The 22,674-nt window shown below is 48.7% G+C and overlaps 1 protein-coding gene across 1 annotated transcript in view; it reads left to right on the plus strand.

The window, feature by feature from the left end:
• Positions 1–22,674, plus strand: part of LOC126191262 (uncharacterized) — a 161,561-nt gene that overhangs the window by 28,259 nt on the left and 110,628 nt on the right. The window contains exons 3-4 of the mRNA XM_049932111.1: positions 12,508–12,725; positions 21,240–21,639. Coding sequence (XP_049788068.1) covers positions 12,508–12,725; positions 21,240–21,639 — 618 coding nt within the window. The remainder of the gene's footprint in view (positions 1–12,507; positions 12,726–21,239; positions 21,640–22,674) is intronic.

Here is a 22,674-nt window from a genome sequence, read left to right on the forward strand (position 1 = left end):
CCGTCGGGACTCGTCTTTGTCCGACGTCTCTATGGCATCGGCGCCTCCAGTCGCCCTTCATCACTGGTCGCACGGCCCACTTCCATCTTGTCCACAGTGCTTTACCGCACATTCTCGAGCTGACTGTCCCCACTGCTGGAAAACGTGCACGCTGTATAACAAGGAGGGCCACATCCGATCGGTTTGCCGTAGTCGCTCGACTCGCCTCACTCCTGCCCCTCCTGGGCCTGAAGATATCGTACATCTCTGCAGTCGGTCGTCCCACAGGATTACCCATCAGCGCGGAAGCTTTTCCTCACACTCCACCTTTTCACTGGGGATGTCAGTTTTCAGGTCGACACTGGGGCCACCGTCATCCTGATTAATATGGTGACATATACCCACCTGGGCTCTCCTGAGTTGTCACCTCCCTCTCGCCGTTTGGTCGCCTACGGAGACGGTTCCATTCCCCTTCGTGTACAGTTCGTCGTCCAGGCGACGTACAAACGTGTTTCCTGGCTTCTTACCCTATTCATCGTCGATCATCCGCCGGCTTTGAATATTTTTGGTCTGGATGTGTTTCAACTGTTTGGCTTTTTAATTTCCGATGAAGTTAAGATCGTTTCCATGCCTGTTCCTTTTCAGGACTTGGACGATGTTTGCTCCGTTTTTGCGTCGTTGTTTGCAGCAGTCCTCGGATGCGCTTCAGATTTTCAGGCGCACATCACACTTCGACTGTGTGCGCAGCCTCGCTTTTTCTAGGCCCAACCCCTTCTGGTGGCCTTACGGCTGGCAGTGAAGCAGGAACTTGATCGGCTCCAGGCTGCTGGTATTCTGGAGCCTGTGACATACAGTGCCTGGGCGACACCATTGGTGGTCATACAGAAACCCAATAGGTCCCTTCGGCTGTGTGGGGACTTCGGCGCTACTGTTAAGCTCAGTCCCTCGTTGACACTTGCCCCAGTCCCCGACAGGAAGACCTTCTCGTCAAGATTTCCGGGGCAGAGTACTTTTCAAAGATCGACCTGGCTGAGGCATACCATCAGTTACCCTTGGATGCTGATTCCCAGAAAATCTTAGTTATCAATACACCTTAAGGATTGTACAAGTGCAAGCGCCTTCCATTTGGTGTCTCTTTGGTGCTGGCCATTTTCCAGCAGTTCCTGGAGCAGCTTATGCAGCCTATCCTCGCCTGCATGAATTATCTGGATGTCATCTTGGTCACTGGGCGTTCCCGCCAGGAACTTTGCAAAACCTCAGCGTCTTATTTCACGCTCTGCAATCTGCAGGTTTATGCTGTCGGCTACACAAGTGTTGTTTATTTCAAGCGGAAGCGGAATACTTACGCCACTGGCTTAGCAAATATGGTCTTCGCCCTTCGGGCCATAATGTCACGGCCATTGAGGTCCTTACTCGCTCCAAGGTCTTATCTGAACTCTAGGTGTTTTTGGACATGGTTACTTATTACTTAAAGTTCTTACCCCAGGCTGTCTCCATTGCTCAAGCCTCAATCTCTTGCATTGCAAAGGGGTACCTTTTGACTGGACTCCTGCCTGTGACCAGGCTTTTCTCTGTTTAAAGGCGGTGCTGAAGTCCACCCCTTGCCCTACTCCCTTCTCTCCAGACTGCCCCTTGCTTGTGGTGGCTGATGCGTTGGCATACGACATTAGGACCATCATTGCACATCAGAATGACGATGGCTCAGAACAGCCCATCGCTTATGCATCTAAGACGTTGACCCCAGCAGAACGGAACTAATCTCAGATTGAAAAGGAGACCCTGGCGATCGTGTTCGACGTCCAAAAATTTCACACCTATCTCTCTGGGGAAAAGTTCACCCTTCTGACGGACCATAAACCCTTAGTTACGCTCCACCTCTCCAGCGCTGGGCGTTATTTTTACGAAATTACGGTTACACCATCCGGTATAAGCCCACCACCCACCATGCTAAGGCGGACACTTTGTCACGTCTCCCAGCAGGCCCCGATCCTGCGTGTGACCAACACTGCTTTCACAATGATTCCGCCTGCCAGGTTGCTCTGGACAGTCTGCCTCTTATGGCTGCTCACGTTGCCACAGCTACACGCCACAACCCTATCTTGCAGCAGGTTCTCCACTATGTGATCCACGGATGGCCCTCCTATGTTACTCATTGGATGCGGACCGACTTCAGCCCCTAGCGTCACCTGTACCACAGGCTCTCCGTGATGTCCTTCTGTTGTCCATGGAGTCAGATGCCCATCGGGTGGTCATCCCTCCAGATGTGCGGCATCAAGTGCTCAGTTCGTTACACAGTGAGCACTGGGGTATGTCCTGCAGGAAAGTTTTTGCTCGCCAGCACATGTATTGGCCCAGCATCGATGGCAATATTGACCTCCTGCTCCATGGGTGCACTGTGTGTGTGCATCACCAGGCAAGCCCCCTTAGTCGTTCGCACCCTGTCCTGTGCCTCGCCAGCCCTTGTATCTCATCCATCTTGATTTTGCGGGCCCTATTATGGAGTCCATGTGATTACTTACCGTTGATGCCTACTCCAAATTCCCATATGTCATCCTCATGGCATCCGCCACCATGGAGGCCATTCTCACAGCCCTGGCCTAGGTTCTCGCCTTTGAGGGCCTGCCTCACACATTGGTCTCCAATAATGGCCCCCAATTCATGGCATCCTCCTTCCACGGCTTCTGTCAGGCCAACGGTAACAAACATATCCGTAGCCTGTCTTTCCACCCTTCCTCCAATGGCATGGCAGAGAGGCTTCACCACACATTAAAACAACAGTTGATGAAGGCGGTCGAAATGTCTCCAACCACGTCGGCCCCCACCCTGTTTCTGAACACCTATTGCACCATGCTAATTATGGATGTAAACTGGTGGAGCTCCTCCACTGGCGACAGCTGCAGACCCTGCTCCATTTGCTTATGTCGTCCCCCTCCCACCCCCACTCCCAGCCCTCTGAGCATTACGCCCCTGGCGCGGCCTTGTGGGCCCGCATGTATGGGAGCTAGGCAGTTTAGACTCCCGCCACAGTCGTCATGGCCCATGGGCGGTGTGTGACGTCGGTGCAAAAAAATGGTTCAAATGGCTCTGAGCACTATGGGACTTAACTTCTAAGGTCATCAGTCCCCTAGAACTTAGAACTACTTAATCCTAATTAACCTAAGGACATCACACACATCCAGGATTCGAATCTGCGACTGTAGTGGTCGCCCGGTTTCAGACTGTAGCGCCTAGAACCGCTCGGCCACCCCGGCCGGCTGACGTCTTTGCAGACGTCTAAAGGGTTGGCGCACCGCCGTCATAACCAGCTCCACCCCCATACCGCCGCAGGTCTCCCACCGCTGCCTCCTCCTCCGCTACCTCCTTCAGGTACAGACATGGTCCTCGAGTCGCCGCCACTGCTCCTGGTTGCTGCATCCCCACGGGCCGGCCGCCGGTCCCCCCCACCCCCCAGGTGAATCGGTGGCTCCCTCCACCGTCCCTGGCCTCTGGGTCGGCCATCATGTATACATTGGACGTCCGTTTCTCCCCGCCAACGGCGGTTGGCAAGCCCGGGTCTTCTCCCATCTGCCGACCACCGCGGCACTGTCCTGGACGTTTCCGCCCCTACGCGCAAGTTTCAGGAGGGAGGGATCTGGTACTGAGCACTGCGGGTTTAGAATCCACGCCAGACGGCATGGACCTCGACTACCACTATAGAGGTCCCTGCAGCCGTCGCGCCATAAGCCGTGGCTGCGCGCGCTCCTGACCTGCGTATAATGTGAGGGCGCCACGGTGGAGCACGTGGTCCCAGCGGCCAATAGCGACGTACCCTATCATGTATTTAAACGGCTGCCTCTCGTTCAGCGAGGCAGTCTGATATTTGCGTGAGTCTATTGACATCTCGCCTACAGACAGTGTATTTACTTTGCTTGTTTCCGCGTACAAGTGGTTGTCGTTGATTCGTGAGGTTTTCGCTTGTGACTCCGTTGCTTCTTGCGTGTTGTTGTTCGAAGGGTCTTGCTCGGTCGTCAGTCCTTTCCCGTTCGTACATTTTGTTTGTTCGCGGACTGCTCCTGTTCGGTCCCGCCGCACTGTCGTTATCGTCAACCCCGCGACCGTTCCGGGCACGATTACATTGTAGTAAGTTTCAGGAGAGAAATAAACTGTGAATGGAAACCCGTGCCTGAAAGCATCAGGCACCAAGGCAACAGAGCAGCGCATTCGTAGGACTCAAGTACTTTCAATACAGCAGCTAGCTCCATCTTTTCCACTGGCGATCGTGGCAATCAGTCGCATTCACCGAATAACAAACAACATTGCAAGACGTTCCAACCATGGTCCATCATTGTATAAAGTCACGTTTGCTGCCAAATGGGTGGCCTGGTGGCAGACGCTGGCCCCTATAACTTCAAAGCTCTTTAGCGTCATTGGATTACGTTTCGGGACACAGGTTCCTATCCTCTCTACAACCGCTCAAACTTACCCATAGTGTAAGTGACCCTATGCCGAACTATTGTAACCTCCCCACAGAAATATTTAAAAAGAACCAAGTGTAACCTCCCCACAAAAATAATAATAAAATGAATTTTAAATATTGTAACCTCTGAACAAAATTTTGTTCCCATTCATAAACTCTGTGCAGAAATGCATTCACATTTAATGTACCCACAAAATTCTTTTCTCATTTAATGTTAAGTTCGAAACAGAAAAATTCCTAAACCACAAAATAAAAAAATTCAGTAACGTGGTAAATTTTATGACGACAGCAGCGCTGCGCCTCGGCCCTGTATTCTGAATAAAAAAAGCGAAAATTCTTACCTCAATAAAAACTGTGAATATATCTGCTACCACATAAAAAATTTTCGGCACAGCTCCGTGCAATGCTGGCCTATGCTTTGTGATTCATGAAAGGAAAGATAATCCACTGAATAAAATCTTCAAATTGAAATGAACGCTTTTTTTAAAAAAAATTACTTTATATTATAAAAATTAGTATTGGGGCATTTTTTTAAAGAAATTGGATAACAGTTAACATACATTACTAGATGGGCGCAAGGCTGCTTCTTTACCTTCTACAATAATATTCATCCTCCAGAGTCCCGACCAGAGCAGACTGCGGACACGCGCCGACTACCGCCGACTACTGCCGACTCACACAGACTACTGCCGACTACAGAAGACTAACGCAGACTACTGCATACTAATGCCGACTAGCGACAAGCAACAACTAACTACATACTGCTCTCTGGTCAGAGACTCTCCTATGCCTTGCCTATTGCAGGCAGCGCATATAGCGCATACCTCTTACACTATGACAGATATGACGAAAGATTGCAATGTTTTGCAGCGTCTAGTGTTTTGGAGCACGCCGATTAGCGCACTTGAGTAACAACAGGCTCAACAGTAGATGACAGCCTACATGTTCCTCCTGGTGTCCTTACATCATTGCAATTATGATTGCACTGGGCATGGGATCACCTGTATTGGACTATGGATCACCAGAAACGTGTTGCCTGGTAGGGTCAATCATGTTTCTCGTTTCACTAGGTCAACACCCATGTCTTGATACGCCGTCTTGCAGGTGCACACTTTCTCGTACCATGGGCTGTCCCACCGACGCAGCCCGCTGGGGACAGTATTATGCTTTGGGTATTACCTTAGAGCGCGTATCAATGGGATCTATACTAGTAATCGAAGGCAGGATGACTGTTTACGATTTCGTAAATACTGTTGCATGCTACCTGCATCTCTTCTTGTGCGAAGTCGTCCCCGACGACTATGGCGTTTTTTTTTTTTTTTTTTTTAATTTCTTTATTCCATAAAACATATAATTATACAAAGTAGCCCACTGCCTTACATGATTAGTGGGCCGAAAGTACTTATACATTTATATAGGTTGCAGCTATTCTACGTGTGATTAGTAACTAGTTAATGGCAAACTATGTGAATACTACAATGGGCAAATTAAGTGTTAAGTATGTTAAATGAGTACCAATTAGTAACCTAACTAATTAACTGTAAACTAGTCACTATGCCTGCAGCTTACAAATGTGTCAGCTGGAAATATAAACCTACTGTAGGCCTTGCTCATTGAGCTAACCCCAATGAGCGTGCCCCTGACACTGGGCAGGCCATGGAGTTGGTCGCTGCAGGTTCCTAAGGTTAGTATCTATATCTAGGTCCTACAACTAACTTATCCTAAGGTCAAGTTGGGTGCGTTTGTCTAGTCCGTGAGATTTCTCCCCACTCCCCCTATCCCGAGTCGCGGCGGATTCCAGACTACGAGGTCGGCCTTTCCGCGCCCAGGCGGTTTGGGAATAGGGTGCTTGACGTTATCGGTATTTAATTGGGTCTCGGATGAATGCTAATTTGGTTCTCGCAGGTAGTCCTTTAAGACTTTCTGTGATACCGCGTTAGCCAGGTTGTTAATAGTCTGAAACGTGTCTTGTTGTCTCAGCAGTCTGTACGTGTCTGTATGAGGTAGTTGGTCTCGTAGGTCTGAGGCCACATCATTGAAAAGGGGGCACTCGTAGACTACATGGTCAGGAGTACCCTCCGGAGCACCACAGTCACACGCAGGTATCGCCTTTATCCCAAATCGACATAGGTATGTCGAGTAGGGTCCATGTCCAGTGAGAAAGTGAATCAGTCCCCTAGTTGGTTCAAAATATGGCATTTTCATTCTTTCCCTAACATCTGGTAATAACTCATAAGTTCTACGCCCTGTTTCCTCACCTTCCCATGACTGTTGCCACAGCTGATCCCCTCTTAGCCTAATCTCAATTTTGTTTTCTGTTCTGCTTCCTAAAATTTCCTCTATTTTCTGCAAGTTCCCCTTTTTTGCCCAGTACCACGCGGCTTGCTCACGAATTTTAATATCTAATGGGCAGAGCCCCATTATTACTAACAGGGCTCCTCCCGATGTGGTCCTGTATGCCCCCATAGATCTCATGATCATATTCCTCTGCACTCTTCTCACTGTCATGGCGGGCACCACCCTCGTGAGCCTGTGTGCCCAGATTCCCGAACCGTAACCCACTATGGAGGTGAGTATACTATTATGATATAATCTGATGAGGTGAGGTGGAAGATGGAAACGTTTATGTCCGATGGAGATGAGGTTGTTGAGTACTTGTAAGGCTCTTTGGGTTACAGTTTCAATGTGCCTTCCAAATGACCACCTTTCATCAATGATGATGCCTAAGTATTGGGTCTCACGTCGCCTGAGGACTGGTGAGCCCTCTATTCTGACTGTTGGATTGCGAACAAGTTGTCCCTTGAGGAGGAGATATGTGGATTTGGCTGGTGAAATCGTCATTTTTGTGTTCCGGCACCAAAGTTGCAGTGTCTCTATTGTTCGTTCGATCTTAGGCTCTAAGTCTTCTCGGCTCCGGCCGCCGACCAGTAGGAGGAGGTCGTCCGCGTAGGCTATCACCTCTAGCACTTCATCACTTTGCTGTAATTTGTCTAGTAATGGTTCCATGTGGATGTCCCAAAACAGGGGACCTAGCACGGAGCCCTGGGGACATCCCTTTGTGATTGTTTTCCTAACCCTTGTGCTAGGAGATGACAGCCAGACCTCCCGATCCTCACAATAGCTCCTCAGACACCCATATAGCGGCCCTGGGCACTCCTTCTCCCGTAAACAGGAGAAGAGCGAAGGCCACCACAGGTTGTCGAAGGCGCCACTTATGTCCACCATGATGCCGACAACGTACTTGTACGGGGTAGAGCCACAGACCTCGGCCGCCAGGGCAATTGCATCGGATGCCGATCGCCCAGGCCTAAAGCCGAACTGCCTGCTGCTCATCCCGCACAGCACTCGGTGTGCAGCCAGTCTGTTAGCCAGCAGTCTCTCTAGAACCTTCCCAAGCAGATCAAGCAGGCAGATTGGTCGGTAGGATTTTGTTTCTACCGGGTCTTTATCCGCTCCTTTCTTTATGATTACTACGTTTGCCCTCTTCCAGATTCTGGGGAACTTTTGCTGTCTGAGACACTCATTGTATAGATGAGTCAGAGGGGCTACTATCTGGGGGGCCAGAAACTGCACCACCTCCGCCACAATGCCGTCTGGCCCGGGAGCTTTCCCTATCTTCAGGGATTTTATGTGGGCAGCTACCTCCTCTTCAGAGAAGGGGTAGACTGCCGTATCGTTTCCATATTCATTGCTGTTATAATTCTCTCGCAGCTGCTGTTGTTCTATTGTCTCTCCATCCGCTGTGTCGTCAGGCAGCAGGGACTGGAGAAGGACCTCAGCAGTTTCCTGCCAAGACTCCGTCATCCCGTCCCCCCGCCTGACGGTTGAGAGCTCCATCGGAGAGCGGATTTTTTCCCGGAAAAGCTTATAGGGGACTCCCCAGGGGTCTAGAGTGAGTTGGTTTAGAACAAATTGTTCCCAACTTTTAGTTCTTACTTCACGTAAATGCTTGTGAAAAGTATCTTTCGCTTCCCGGTATAGCTGCAGCCATCGCTGTCTTTCCAGCCAGACGACACTGCGCTGGTAGTGCCTCCTGAGCCTTCTAACAGACCGGCGCATCTCCTCCAGTTCAGCTGACCATGGTGACTGAGAGGCCGCCACGGCCTTTCTCCTAGTAGGTACAGCAGCCTTAACCGCTCGAGTTAATGCTGTCATCAGTTCCTCAGCTCTGTTGTCAACGTCAATGTCCATGTGTCCGTCACCTTCTGGTAATGCAGGAATGTCGCATTCCCTAGCAAGTTTCTCCCAGTCGGCTCTTTTATAGTTATATTGCACCTTCCACCCCATGGCCCAGCGGCTCTCCTCGTCTCCCACTCTAAAAGTGATTAGATTGTGGTCACTTGTGGTGGCGTTTTGTACCACTTCCCACTGATGTATTAAATGCGCGGTATTTGGCGTAGCCAAGGTCACGTCAATGTTAGTGCCTTGGCCTCCTCCCGCCACGTAGGTCGGAGGGTTGCCAGGCATGTTTAACACCACCAGCTGCAAGGCCATAATGGCCTCTTCTGCCTTTTCTCCATTTGGGTCCTTGGTGCCACTGTACCATAGGGGGGATTTTGCGTTTATGTCCGCAGTTATAATCACTTTTCGCCCCCGCAACGCCGTGACAACTGTGGTGAGATGTGCTAGATGTCTTTCAATGTCATCACCATATTGGAAGTACATGTTAATGAGAATAATGGTTCCAGATGGAGACTGCAGCTCCACGACGTTGCAGTGGCTGGTAGTGAACTGTGTTAGAACTATGGCTCTTAGTAATTTGTTTGTTATAACTATTGCCGATCTTGGGTCTTCTCCTTTGCTTATGACTTGCCAAGTTGCAGCTGTGAAAGCTAATTTTCCGTTTAGGGAGTACGGCTCTTGCAGACAGACCAGATCCAGTCTCCTCTCCTCCACTTCCTTACGTAGCTCCTGCATCACAAGTCTGCTGTTATGGGCGTTTAGTTGGCCAATGGTGATTTTCGTCATTTAGTTTTTAAGGAAAGTAAGTATGAACTCTGTCGTGAGGCCAAGTCTTGTTCCAGTCGAATGTGATGCGTCCATTAGCCAAAACTGCTTGTTCATAGATGTCATTCAGGTCAAATTTTTCGCCACGTCTTTCGAAGACTTTCTTAAGTAAGTTCCGCAGGGCTCCGAAGTCGGTGGGGAGATTCACTGACTTGAGTTGGATCCTGTCTACAGCCTCCATTACCGAGAAGGTGACTGTCCTACCATTTTCATGTCCCACCCGGACCACGTGTCTTAAGGCAGTGGTCAGGGTAGTCGGCTGCTCCAGTCTTGCAAGTTGCATGGTATATTCCAGGTTTGGATAGACTCTGACTGGGTCGATGGGTGGCAACCTCACAACAGGATTAGTTGTGGCTGGTTCACTAGAACTAGTTATCTTGTTTTCCTGAATTGGTTCGTTTATGCTTTTGTTCTCCTTTGTTGAGATTGCCACAGTCTCTACTACAGGATGCCATTGCCATTGATCTTTGGTCGGCCTTGTCTCCCGGCTTTGGGAGGAGGGAGACTTAACTGCGAGAGGCACCGTTTGAGTTCCTCTATCAGTTGTAGTAGAATATGTTTGAGTACACACATCCTTTGTATTAATTTTGGGGTCAGTAAGTGACTTCAGGAACAACTTAAAAGCACTTGCCCTTATGGCATCCCTCCTCCTTTTGCTCGGGGATTTTCTTTTGGGCATCCTGTTCACTTTGACCTGTTCAGCCATAATGTATCCTTGAAATTAGTCTCTGTTCTAGGAGTCTGTAAGTGGGGCAGTTTCGCCCAGTGGCGCCACAAGGTTTCTTGCCCCTTCTCTTACAAGGGATGCAGACTGCTGCAGCCCTGCAGTCCTTCCGTACGTGTCCGTCCTCACCACATTTTGAGCAAGCCGACCCCCTGGTACAGTGCCTCAGAACGTGGTCGAGATCTCCGCAGTTGTGGCAACGCGGTACCACAAGATAATCTCGTGCATTTACAGCATGGAAGCCTATGTATAGTTTGCCCATTGTAGTAATTTTCCTCCACATTTGAGCGGAGACCTCAGCGACGTGGTGAACCACATCACGGTCCCGAGGCCCCGTTTTGAATCTCAGCTTAAAGTTTTCTTTGAAATCGTCCTCTGACATTTCCTCAAAGTTTTGTGCTCTTATGGTGCTGTGTATCTCCTCATTGGTCATGACTGTTGGTACATCGTACAAGATGACCATCGGGTTTCTTTTCCTCGGTGGCTCACATTTGACCACCGAGTTTAGTTTAGGGTTGTTTAGTAATTTTACTTTGTCTTATGGCGTTTCCCTGAACATTAATTATCCGTGTTAGGAGACGAGAATCTTGCTACTGTAGTTTAAGGAGCATGATAGAGGACTCACGGTGATGTCGCGGCCGACAAGTTCGCCTCGTGTTACCCTGCTGGAACACGTCTGGGACGCTACTGGGCGCCAGCTCGACGCTCACAGATCAGTGGCTTGCGTGATAGCTGCGTAGACATTCGGTGCCACATACCTCTCGAAACATACCGAGGACGGTGTAAGCCAAGCAGAACGGCTGCCGTACAGTGTTCCAAAGGTGGTCAGGAAGCTACGCTACTGGCGATTAAAATTGTTACACCACGAAGATGACGTCCTCCAGACGCGAAATTTAACCCACAGGAAGAAGATGCTGTGATATGCAAATGATTAGCTTTTCAGAGCATTCGCACAAGGTTGGCGCCGGTGGCGACACCTACAAGGTGCTGACATGAGGAAAGTTTCCAATCGATTTCTCATACGCAAACAGCAGTTGACCGGCGTTGCCTGGTGAAACGTTGTTGTGATGCCTCGTGTAAGGAGGAAAAATGCGTACCATCACGTTTCCGACTTTGATAAAGGTAGGATTGTAGCCTATTGCGATTGCGGTTTATCGTATCGCGACTTTGATGCTCGCGTTGGTCGAGATCCACTGACTGTTAGCAGAATATGGAATCGGTGGGTTCAGAAGGGTAATATGGAACGCCGTGCTGGATCCCAACGGCCTCGTATCACTAGCAGTCGAGATGACAGGCATCTTATCCGCATGGCTGTAACGGACCGTGCAGCCACTTCTCGATCCCTGAGTCAAGAGATGCGGCCGTTTGCAAGACAACAACCATCTGCACGAACAGTTCGACGACGTTTGCAGCAGCATGGACTATCAGCTCGGAGACCAGGGCGGCGGTTACCCTTGACGCTGCATCACAGACAGGAGCGCCTGCGATGGTGTACTCAACGACGAACCTGGGTGCACGAATGGCAAAACGTCATTTATTCAGATGAATCCCGGTTCTGTTTACAGCATCATGATGGTCGCATCCGTGTTTGGCGACATCGCGGTGAACGCACATTGGAAGCGTGTATTCGTCAACGCCGTACTGGCCTATCACCCGGCGTGATGGTATGGGGTGCCATTGGTTACACGTCTTGCTCACCTCCTGTTCGCATTGACGGCACTTTGAACAGTGGACGTTACATTTCATATGTGTTACGACCCGTGGCTCTAACCTTCGATCCCTGCGAAACCCTACATTTCAGCAGGATAATGCACGACCGCATGTTGCAGGTCCTGTACGGGCCTTTTTGGATACAGAAAATGTTCGACTGCTGCCCTGGCCAGCATATTCTCCAGATCTCTCACCAATTGACAACGTCTAGTCAATGGTGGCCGAGCAACTGGCTCGTCACAATACGCCAGTCACTACTCTTGATGGACTGTGGTATCGTGTTGAAGCTGCACGTGCAGCTGTACCTGTACACGCCATCCAAGCTCTGTTTGACTCAATGCCCAGGCGTATCAAGGTCGTTATTACGGCCAGAGGTGGTTGTTCTGTGTACTGATTTCTCAGGATCTATGCACCCAAAATGCGTGAAAATGTAATCACGTGTCAGTTCTAGTATAATATATTTGTCCAATGAATACCCGTTTATCATCGGCATTTCTTCTTGGTGTAGCTATTTTAATGTCCGATAGTGTATTTACCAGGTTCCGCAGTGTTTGCGGATGTAGAACAGTGTGTTAGGCCATGTCCTTTGTGACCGGGAGGAAGGGAGGAGGTGAGGAGTGTGGTGGGGCAGGTATCACTGCCGGAGGAGGCGGGCGCGGTGCTGGAGGCTGCCCAGCGCGTGGAGCCGGTGGTGCTGGGCCCCAATCAGCTGCGCGACTCCCGCCAGCTGTCGCGCCACCTGCTGCTGAGGGGCCGCATCCGCGCCGGCGCGCTCTGCCTGCCCCTCTCCGCGCAGCCCGGACACAACGCCTTCGCCGTCGTGCTGCTCGGCGACAAGCTCGTCTCCAGGCAAGTTCCTCTTCCTTCCAACTACTAGCAGTCCTCATTTCAAAGCCTACTCTAATGAACCTCTCCCTGACACCACAAGTAAAGCCAATCTTTTCTCGTGCTGCTGCTCAGATGCATTCAGCACTTCTGTTAATCCCAACTTCGACCTTGTACATGTATATAAGCAGATGGTTAAACTGAGATCTACCAATAGTTTATTGTTTAGTTTACAAAAGGCTGCTCTCTCCAACAGATTCTCAACTACAGAATTCCTTTCGGTATACTCAGTTTGTGGTTGCTGGCTATCCAGTGTTGATGCTTTAAGGTCCCATTATTAAAACCGGAAAACTGCAGAGACCGATTCTTGACTTTAAATGGAGGAAAACAGGTCCCATGAACGTGTGTCCAGAAATGAACGGCGTACGTATAGTGACAACAGATCGACCTGGAATACAGGAAAAAATTGCATCTCATCCATCTCACAACAGATTTTCAAAGTGGCCTCCGTGGGGATAGTAGCGGTTGTCATGCAAGGTACAAATATTCGTACTTTGGGTTACACCATGTTGGCAGGCCACTTGCCTGGAGCTTGAACTAGGGTTCGTCCGAATATCCTGTAGAACATGGTTCTCCAATTGTGGTGTACACACAGACTGCCGCCTCCCTGCACGTTCGTCTGTCTGAAAGGGCTCATCATTACTCGCCGGCCGGAGTGGCCATGCGGTTCTAGGCGCTACAGTCTGGAGCCGAACGACCGCTGTGCTGTGTCCAATCTTGCAATTTGAACAATATCCATTCTCTCACAATTCGGCTCTGAATTGAACTTTTGGGAACGGGCGCTGATAACCTCGCTGTTGTGCGCCCTAAAACACTAATAATCATCATCATCATCATCGAATCCTGCCTCGGGCATGGATGTGTGTGATGTCCTTAGGTTAGTTAGGTTTAATTACTTCTAAGTTCTAGGCGACTGATGACCTCAGAAGTTAAGTCGCATAGTGCTCAGAGCCATTTCTCATCATTACACGAACGCCCAAAAGGGGTTTGTAATGTTGTGGAATATGGTTGGTGTCTGTGAGGGTACTTACTTTGGCATAGCCGTGCTGCCTCTCCACTCTCAGCTTGTTCCTGACATGAATACCGGACCATTCTGCTGCTTATAGTGTGCTGTGTCAATCACACAGCCTGCAACATATAAGGAATACAGGGCTCATGCTCAGAGCAACTGTCATTCGTCGGTGCCATCTACTGTGGTAACAATACATTTACAGGCACATGTTCATAGGACCTTTTTCCCTCTACTTCCAGTCAGGGAACCTCCCTGCAGTTTGCCGGTTTTATTAATGTTCTCTGGATGTATGTCTGTGTTCGTATGTATGTTCCACATCTACAATTAAACCAATAGACAGATTTTTACCAAACTTGGTACACATACTACTCAGTAAAGATGTACTGTGGGGTAAAACCCACTAGCTCTAAGTGGGGTGAGGGGGGCATACGAGGTGGTCAGAGAGGAGGAGGAGGAGATGGACTGAGAGTCAGGTAGGAGGAAGAGAAGAAAAAGATAGATGAGGAGGAGAAGATGGACAGAGACAAGAGGTATAGGGAGATGAACAGAGAGAGGGAGGATGAGGAGTGGGACTGAGAGTCGGGGGGATGGGATGGACAAAGAGGGGGAGGAGATGTATAGAGAAGGGAGAGGAGGAGAGGGAAAGAAAGAGATGGAGGATGGTCATAAAATATCGATCAGTTTTAATAAATTATGGTTGCAGTTATAAAATACACATGTATGTTTATTATGTTTCTATTTATACATTGTCATCGCACTTCAACATGGCCTCTGTCCATTTCAAAATTTTTCTTTCATTGTTCAAGTGAATATCTGAATACATACTGAAGCATATCTTGTGAAATGACCGACGCTGCATCCCGGATTCGAGCTCTTAGATCCAGGACATCCCATACCTTTGTTTCGTAGACCTTGATTTTATGTACCCCCACGTGAAGAATCCAAGCGTGTAAATTCTGGCGATAACGATGGCCACAGTGTCGCTGAACCTCTACCTATCCGTTTGTCGGCAAATTTTCAAATTAAGTACTCCCCTACCTTGAGAACAAAATGAGAGCTTGTTCCACTCTGTTGGAACGCAACAGTGTCGGCAATGTCTTTTTTCCGAAACTGTGGTTCCAGGAATTACTCCAGTGTATCAAGAGGAAGTACGAGTATATCCTATAAGTGTCTCCTCTGCAAAAATGAAGGAATCATTAACTGTAAGCTTTTTGAATCCAAGCCACATATTCACTTTTGGTGCTACGGTGAAAAATGTGTGTTTGCAGTGACATGCTTCAGCTGCTGTCTGCGCCTGGTCCGTTTTCACCGAGTCGGATCTGTCAGTTACCTGTTATAAATCTTGCTGATGAACCGTCGCCTTCAGAAACTGTTCCTGTGGTCCATCTACTCCTCCCACCACCGCGTACGAACTTGCTTTTCATCTGGACTTCGATCGTCGCTGGGTGATGGCTGAAATGCTGCATCACGACGGCTACTTCGTGCTACTAAATAAACTCCGGACTCTCATTTGCACGTCTATCGATTTAAAATCTTCAGGTCTCACAATGACAGTTCCCAATGATTGTAACTCAAAATACACACATAAAAAAAGTTTTGCATCACCCCAGTTCCCAGAACTCCTGAAGATAGACGCTGACTGTGGATACTGTATCACAGACACAATCCTTTTGACTGTTGAGAGATATCACTAAACCCCCCCCCCCCCCCCCCAAAGATGTAAACAACCATTCATGAGCAGCGCCTATTAGACCGAGGGGGTCCGACAGCCGATCAGTTCCAGTCATTCCACCAGGAAGGAGGTACACGGCTCGTGTTGTCTGTACTTCAACCATGCCTAGATGATCAATACCGCGGTTCGTTCGCGTCCCCGTTGTTATTTGGTGCCAGGAAGAGCTCTTAACAAGGGAAGTGTTCAGGCGTCTCGGAGTGAACCAAAGCAATGTTGATCGGACATGGAGGATATACAGAGAGACCGGAACTGTCGATGACATCCCTCGCTCAGGCCGCCCAAGAGCTACTACTGCAGTGGATGACCGCTACCTACAGATTATGGCTCGGAGGAGTCCTGACAGCAACGCCACCATGTTGAATAATGCTTCTCGTGCATGCAGCCACAGGACGTCGTGTTACGACTCAAACTGTGCGCAATAGGCTGCATGATGTGCAACTTCACTCCCGACGTCCATTGCGAGGTCCATCTTTGCAACCACGACCCCAAGCAGCGCGGTATATACGAGCCCGACAACATGCCGAATGGACCGCCCAGGACTGGCATCATTTTCTCTTCACCAATGAGTGTCACATACGCCTTCAACCAGACAATCATCGTAGACGTGTTTGGAGGCAAACCGGTCAGGCTGAACGCCTTAGACACACTGTCCAGCGAGTGCAGCAAGGTGATGCAGTGATTAAGGCTACATGAATGGGCCTTCAGCTCCGAAAGACCATACTGATGAAGTTTCATTGAATGGTTCACATACTGACACTTGTTGATGGCCCAGCACTGAAATCTGCAGCAATCTGTAATAGGGTTGCACTTCTGTCACGCTGAACGATTCTCTTCAGTCGTAGTTGGTTCTGTTCCTGCAGGATCTTTTTCCAGCTGTAGCGATGTCGGAGATATGTTGTTTTACTGGATTCCTGATTTCACGTACGCTCGTGAAATGGCCGTACGGGAGAATCCCCACTTCATGTCTACCTCAGGTATGCCGTGTTCCATCGCTCGTGTACCGACTATAACACCATGTCCAAATTCACTTAAATCTTATAACTTGCCATTGTAACAGCAGTAAGCGATCTGAGAACTGCGCCAAACACTTGCTGTCTTATATAGACGTCGCTGCGCCGTGTTCTGGCTGTTCACATATCTCTGTATTTGAATAGGCATGCCTATAACAGTCTTTTTGGCGCTTCAATGTATTCCAACAAAGTGCATGACCTGTACATGCCAGTTTAAACATGCTCTCGAAGATTAACCAATAATTAAAATCAGTGACACCATAATGGAATTAAAAAAAAATTTTTTTTTGATAACTTAAAAAATACCAAACTGTCTCAGCCCTTAAAGCTTTCTGTAACTTTACAGTTAATTTTTAATGACAGTTAGATAAAAGATTTCTGTAACGCATATTTCCAAAGCCATCAACAGACAATCTTGGCATTAAGGTAAGTAGACACAAATAACCTTAACAAAAGATCTAAATCTGGATAACTGGAGCAATACAGAAATTTTCTTCAAAAATGAAAAAAATATTTACATGACACAAGGTGATGTTATGTTAAAACGTTAATTACTAAAAATCAGGACTTTTAAAACACCTTCAGACACAGGGAAAATATGTAAAGTATTGTATGCAAGACACTGCCCTAGGACTATACTAAGACTCACTAGCAATCAGATGGAAAAAAGCATGAATAACTAAATTTAAGGATCATACCAACCGAAAACATGTCATCTTCATTTACGGGCAGGTGTTAAAAGAATAATCGTTAGGCGCTAAAGAGAAAGGCTGACAAAACTCAACTTAATCTGTAGAGAGCCGACATAAGCAAACTTGAGCACCGTGATGCAGCGCCGCCCCAGATACCAGCAGCTACCACAAACACTGCGGTGTTACACCAACAGACCTTCCGCTCGCGCCAAATACGCTACAATCACGCAACAGCCTGAACTTCGGGAACACAATTAGCAATAGCTGTCAACAAGAATACCACAGTCTGAGTACAAATCTCTTCTAATGTCACGCGCCAAAAGCCTCCTTTTAGAAGCTAATGCTAAGAAGCCAGAAAATTATACAGTCAGCTACGCATCTAGAAATACCATTACATGTTTTAATATAACAAGGACTGTAAAACAAGAAAATTTTACAATACCACTCGCCAAGACCAAAGCTAACTCGAACCAGAAAAAATGAGGTAAAAATTAGGTGAACAGCAGCACGGGGTTAGCCGAGCGGTCTGTGGCGCTGCAGTCATGGACTGTGTGACTAATCCCGGCGGAGGTTCGAGTCCTCCCTCGGGCATGGGTGTGTGAGACCCGGAAAACAGTCGTTCATGCAGTCAGTGTCTTAAAGGATGCATAAGCCTCATCTCTTTAATTACTGTATTTAACACAACCACCAAAGAATACATCAAGTCTTAAGCTTGCACAATATGATCTAAAACAATTCAAACACATGTTAACAATGGCCTCTAAAATTACAAAATTTCACTTTAAGAAAAAGTCTATCTCTATAAAATAATAAATGAGATGCATCAAATTTTAAAACCTTCCCCAAGTACTAATTAATATTCTAATTTTACGCCATTTTGGCCCATAAGACCTCATAATTCCCAAAATCATATAAGGCAAACTAAATGTATACCAACACACTCTGAATAAACGGTATGGTAACTGTTCCATCAAATAAAACTGCAACAATTTTCAGAGAGCCATGCAAGGCAGGATCCGAGTGAGCAGACAAGCAAATAATACCGATCGTTTCTCAAGAAATGTTGTGCAGTCCAAACACTTAAAATTTTAGTCAACAAACAGACGGCCAAATCCGGAGTTACGGCAATCCAATAAATCGGGGACGATTCCTAACAACAGTAACGGCGACGATTCCTTGAAGACACACAGGGCGCGCTCGGGAAGAAGCTTGGAGGGGGGGGGGGGGGAGAACTACTGCGCGTGCGCGGCCAGAGAAAGCCGGCAAACAAAGTCTGCGTTGCCGAACTGCAGGGAAGGGGGGGGGGGGGGGGGGAGAATGACACTGCTGCCACACTGTGCATAACTGTGCTAGAATGTGCCCACATCTGCGAGAAGATAATTGGACTGTTATTCTTTGTTGAGGAAAGATTCACAGGAATTATGTACCTGGATATGTTACAGATTTTTTGCTTTTCCCTAGCTGTAGATCTGCAACGAAACGTCTGGTTTCAACAAGATGGTGCTCCACCTCGCTGGATCTTTGGAAGACTATGAATCGAGCATTTTCTGAACGCCGGATTGGACATGGACCACTGAATTGGCCTCCATGTTCTCCTGACATCACATAAAACCTAGACTATGGAGCAATGAGGGAAAGTCATTTGGTCGCACGAGTCTCGTTCCGTATTGTTCTCAACTTCTGGCCCTGTTTACATCCCAAGAGTGAAAGATGGCAGGAGTTCAGTAATGACTTAGGCAGCCATACAGTGGTACTTGATGGCCGCCCTGGTTACTCTGGAAGGCTGAGCAACTACCAAGGATTCTGTAACCATTGTGGCTGATCAGGTCCATCCCAAGGTACGGTGTTTATACCCAACAGTGATGTTGTGTTCCAAGGTAACAGGACCCCTCTTCACACAGCTGGCAACGTCAAGGGTTGGTTTCGTGAGCACGAACTGCCCTGGCCATCACAGTCATCAGATCTCAGTATTATGAAGCCGTTGTCGTCTAGTTTGGAGACAGGGGTGCGCGATTGCTATCCACCTCTACAATCGTTAGCTGAACTTACCACTATTTTGCATGAAGAATGGTAGAAGATTCCCTTGAAAACCGTACAAGATCTGTATTTATCTATTCCGTGATGGCTGCAAGCTGTTTTGAAAGCCAACGGTTTTCCTACAGAATATTAGGTGTAGTAGTTTGTTTTGATATTTTTGTCCACTTCCCGTATGTCCACTTCCTGTATGTCATCTATAGTTAGCGCCAAGTGAGATGCGGGTCCCGCAACGAATTTCTGACGTCACACTTGTCGCCTTGCCCGATGTACACTACTGGCCATTAAAATTGCTACACCAAGAAGAAATGCCGATGATAAACGGGTATTCATTGGACAAATATATTATACTAGAACTGACATGAGATTACATTTTCACGCAATTCTGGTGCATAGACCCTGAGAAATCAGTACCCAGAACAACCACCTCTGGCCATAATAATGGCCTTGATACGCCTGGGCATTGAGTCAAACGGAGCTTGAATGGCGTGTACAGGTACAGCTGCCCATCCAGCTTCAACACGATACCACAGTTCATCAAAAGTAGTGACTAGCGTATTGTGACGAGCCATTTTCTCAGCCACCATTCACCAGACGTTTTCAGTTGGTGAGAGATCTGGAGAATGTGCTGGCCACGGCAGCAGTCGAACATTTTTTGTATCCAGAAATTCCAGTACAGGACCTGCAACATGCTGTCGTGCATTATCCTGCTGAAATGTAGGGTTTCGCAGGGATCGAAGGTTAGAGCCACGGGTCGTAACACATCTGAAATGTAACGTCCACTGTTCAAAGTGCCGTCAATGCAAACAAGAGGTGACCGAGACGTGTAATCAATGGCATCTCATACCATCACGCCGGGTGCTACGCCAGTATGGCGATGACGAATACACGCTTCCAATGTGCGTTCACCGCGATGTCGCCAAACACGGATGCGACCATTATGATGCTGTAAACAGAACCTGGATTCATCCGAAAAAATGACGTTTTGCCATTCGTGCACCCAGGTTCGTCGTTGAGTACACCATCGCAGACGCTCCTGTCTGTGATGCAGCGTCAAGGGTATCCGAAGCCACGGTCTCCGAGCTGGTAGTCTATGCTGCTGCAAACGTCGTCGAAGTGATTGTGCAGATGGTTGCTGTCTTGCAAACGTCCCCATCTGTTGCCTCAGGAATCGAGACGTGGCTGCACGATCCGTTACAGCAATGCGGATAAGATGTCTGTCATCTCGACTGCTAGTGATACGAGGCCGTTGGGATCCAGCACGGCGTTCCGTATGACCCTCCTGAACCCACCGATTTCATATTCTGCCAACAGTCACTGGTTCTCGACCAACGCGAGCAACAATGTCGCGATACGATAAACCGCAATCGCGATAGGCTACAATCCGGCCTTTATCAAAGTCGGAACGCCTCCTTACACGAGGCATCACAACAACGTTTCACCAGGCCACGCCGGTCAACTGCTGTTTCTGTATGAGTAATCGCTTGCAAACTTTCCTCATGTTAGAACGTTGTAGGTGTCGCCACCGGCGCCAACCTTGTGTGAATGCTCTGAAAAGCTAATCATTTGCATATCACAGCATCTTGTTCGTGTCGGCTAAATTTCGCATCTGTAGCACGTCATCTTCGTGGTGTAGAAATTTTAATGGCCAGCAGTGTGCATTGTGAGCGCTCGGTTGCATCTGGGGCAGACGGGAAATCAGGAAGTCAGTGAAAAGATGTCCAATAAAGTGTTTGACTTCGTCATGTCTTACCGAGAGCGTGAGTCCATTTAAAGGGGCAGCTATTAAGTATCAAAGTGGTCTCAAATAATAACTCGCATCCCGTTAGAGACAGTCGCTGCAAGTCGTAAGACCTGTAGTGTCAAGTGCTGTGACAGGGCCCGCATGTCCCGTTGCTCCAGCAATAGCACTATGATGGCGCTTACGCAACACCAGTGGTCGGTTTGGCCAGCCGCCGCTTTGCTCTGTTCACGGTGGTGTAGCGCGGTGTGTCGCAGGTCGGAGAAGAGCGAGAGGGGCGCGGAGCTGGACTCCGAGGGCTTCAAAGCGGAGGCCGCGCGTCGCTGGCTGGAGCAGAGCGGCTGCGCGGCGCTGCTGTCGCTGGTGGGCGGCCTGGCGCGGCGCGAGCTGGGAGCCGCGCGGCCGCTGCGGCCCAAGAGCCAGGTGCTGCGCGGCACGCTGAGCCACGCGCTGCGCCCGCACCCCGCCACGCTGCGCGCGCACGCGCACACGCGCCCGCTGCCGCAGGCCTTCCGCGAGTTCGGCTGGGCGCCGCCGCCGCTCGAAGACTTCCAGCACGTCGACGGTGTCCACCTCGTGCTCGCCGCCGCCGAGGACCTGCTCGGCGGCGAGGACGAGATCGGCGAGCGCTCCGTCTGGATAGAGCTCGTCTACACGGTCAGTCGTAAGACTCGGGAACTTCATTTTTGACGACTACAACTCCACATACGCTGCATAGGATCTACACTGAAGCGCCAAAGAAACTGGTATAGGCATGCGTATTCAAATACGGAGGTACGTAAACAGGCAGAATACGGTGCTGCGGTCGTCAACGCCTATAAAACAAGCGTCTGGCGCAGTTGTGTCTGCTACAATGGCAGGTTATCAACATTTAAGTGAGTCTGAACGTGGTGTTATAGTCGGCGGACGAGCGACGGGACACAGCATCTCCGAGGTAGCGATGGAGTGGTCATTTTCCGGTACGACCATTTCACGAGTGTACCGCGAATATAAGGAATCCGGTAAAACATCAAATCTCCGACATCGCTTCGGCTTGAAAAAGGTCCTTCAACAATAGGACCAACAACGACTGAAGAGAATCGTTCAACGTGACAGAAGTGCAACCCGTCCGCAAAGTGCTGTGTATTTTAGTGCTGGGTCATCAACAAGTGTCAACGTGCAAACCATTCGCCGAATCATCATCCATGTGGGCTTTCGGAGCTGAAGGCCCACTCGTGTACCCTTGAGTGCACGACACAAAGCTTTACGCCTCGTCTGAGCCCGTCAACACCGACATTGGACTGTTAATGACTGGAAACATGTTGCCTGGTCGGACGAGTCTCGTTTCAGATTGTGTGTTTGTGTATGTGTTGGGGCTTATGGACGCTCAACGTCGAGGTCATCAGCGCCCTGACACACATTAAAAGGAACGAATGTGGACAGACCTAATAAAACTGAAGCACACACGCAAAGAAAGCAGGAAAATAAGGAAAATGCTACATAAGAAAGTAAAACGTAAGGAAAGGGAAAACGTAGCAACAAGAATGTCACAGGAAATTGTCATTGGCTGGCCACTTACATAAAATGTGGGCGAGCTTGTCACACAGTGAGCAAACTAATATCCTCTCGCTAAAATCTTTGTAAAACATTTGACTTAGCACAGAACTTTAAAACTTTAACCACATTCGTCCGAGTGTTGCCTAAAAGAGATGG

This window comes from Schistocerca cancellata, chromosome 1 (genome assembly GCF_023864275.1).
Source record: "Schistocerca cancellata isolate TAMUIC-IGC-003103 chromosome 1, iqSchCanc2.1, whole genome shotgun sequence".
In the NCBI taxonomy this organism is placed as follows: domain Eukaryota; kingdom Metazoa; phylum Arthropoda; class Insecta; order Orthoptera; family Acrididae; genus Schistocerca; species Schistocerca cancellata.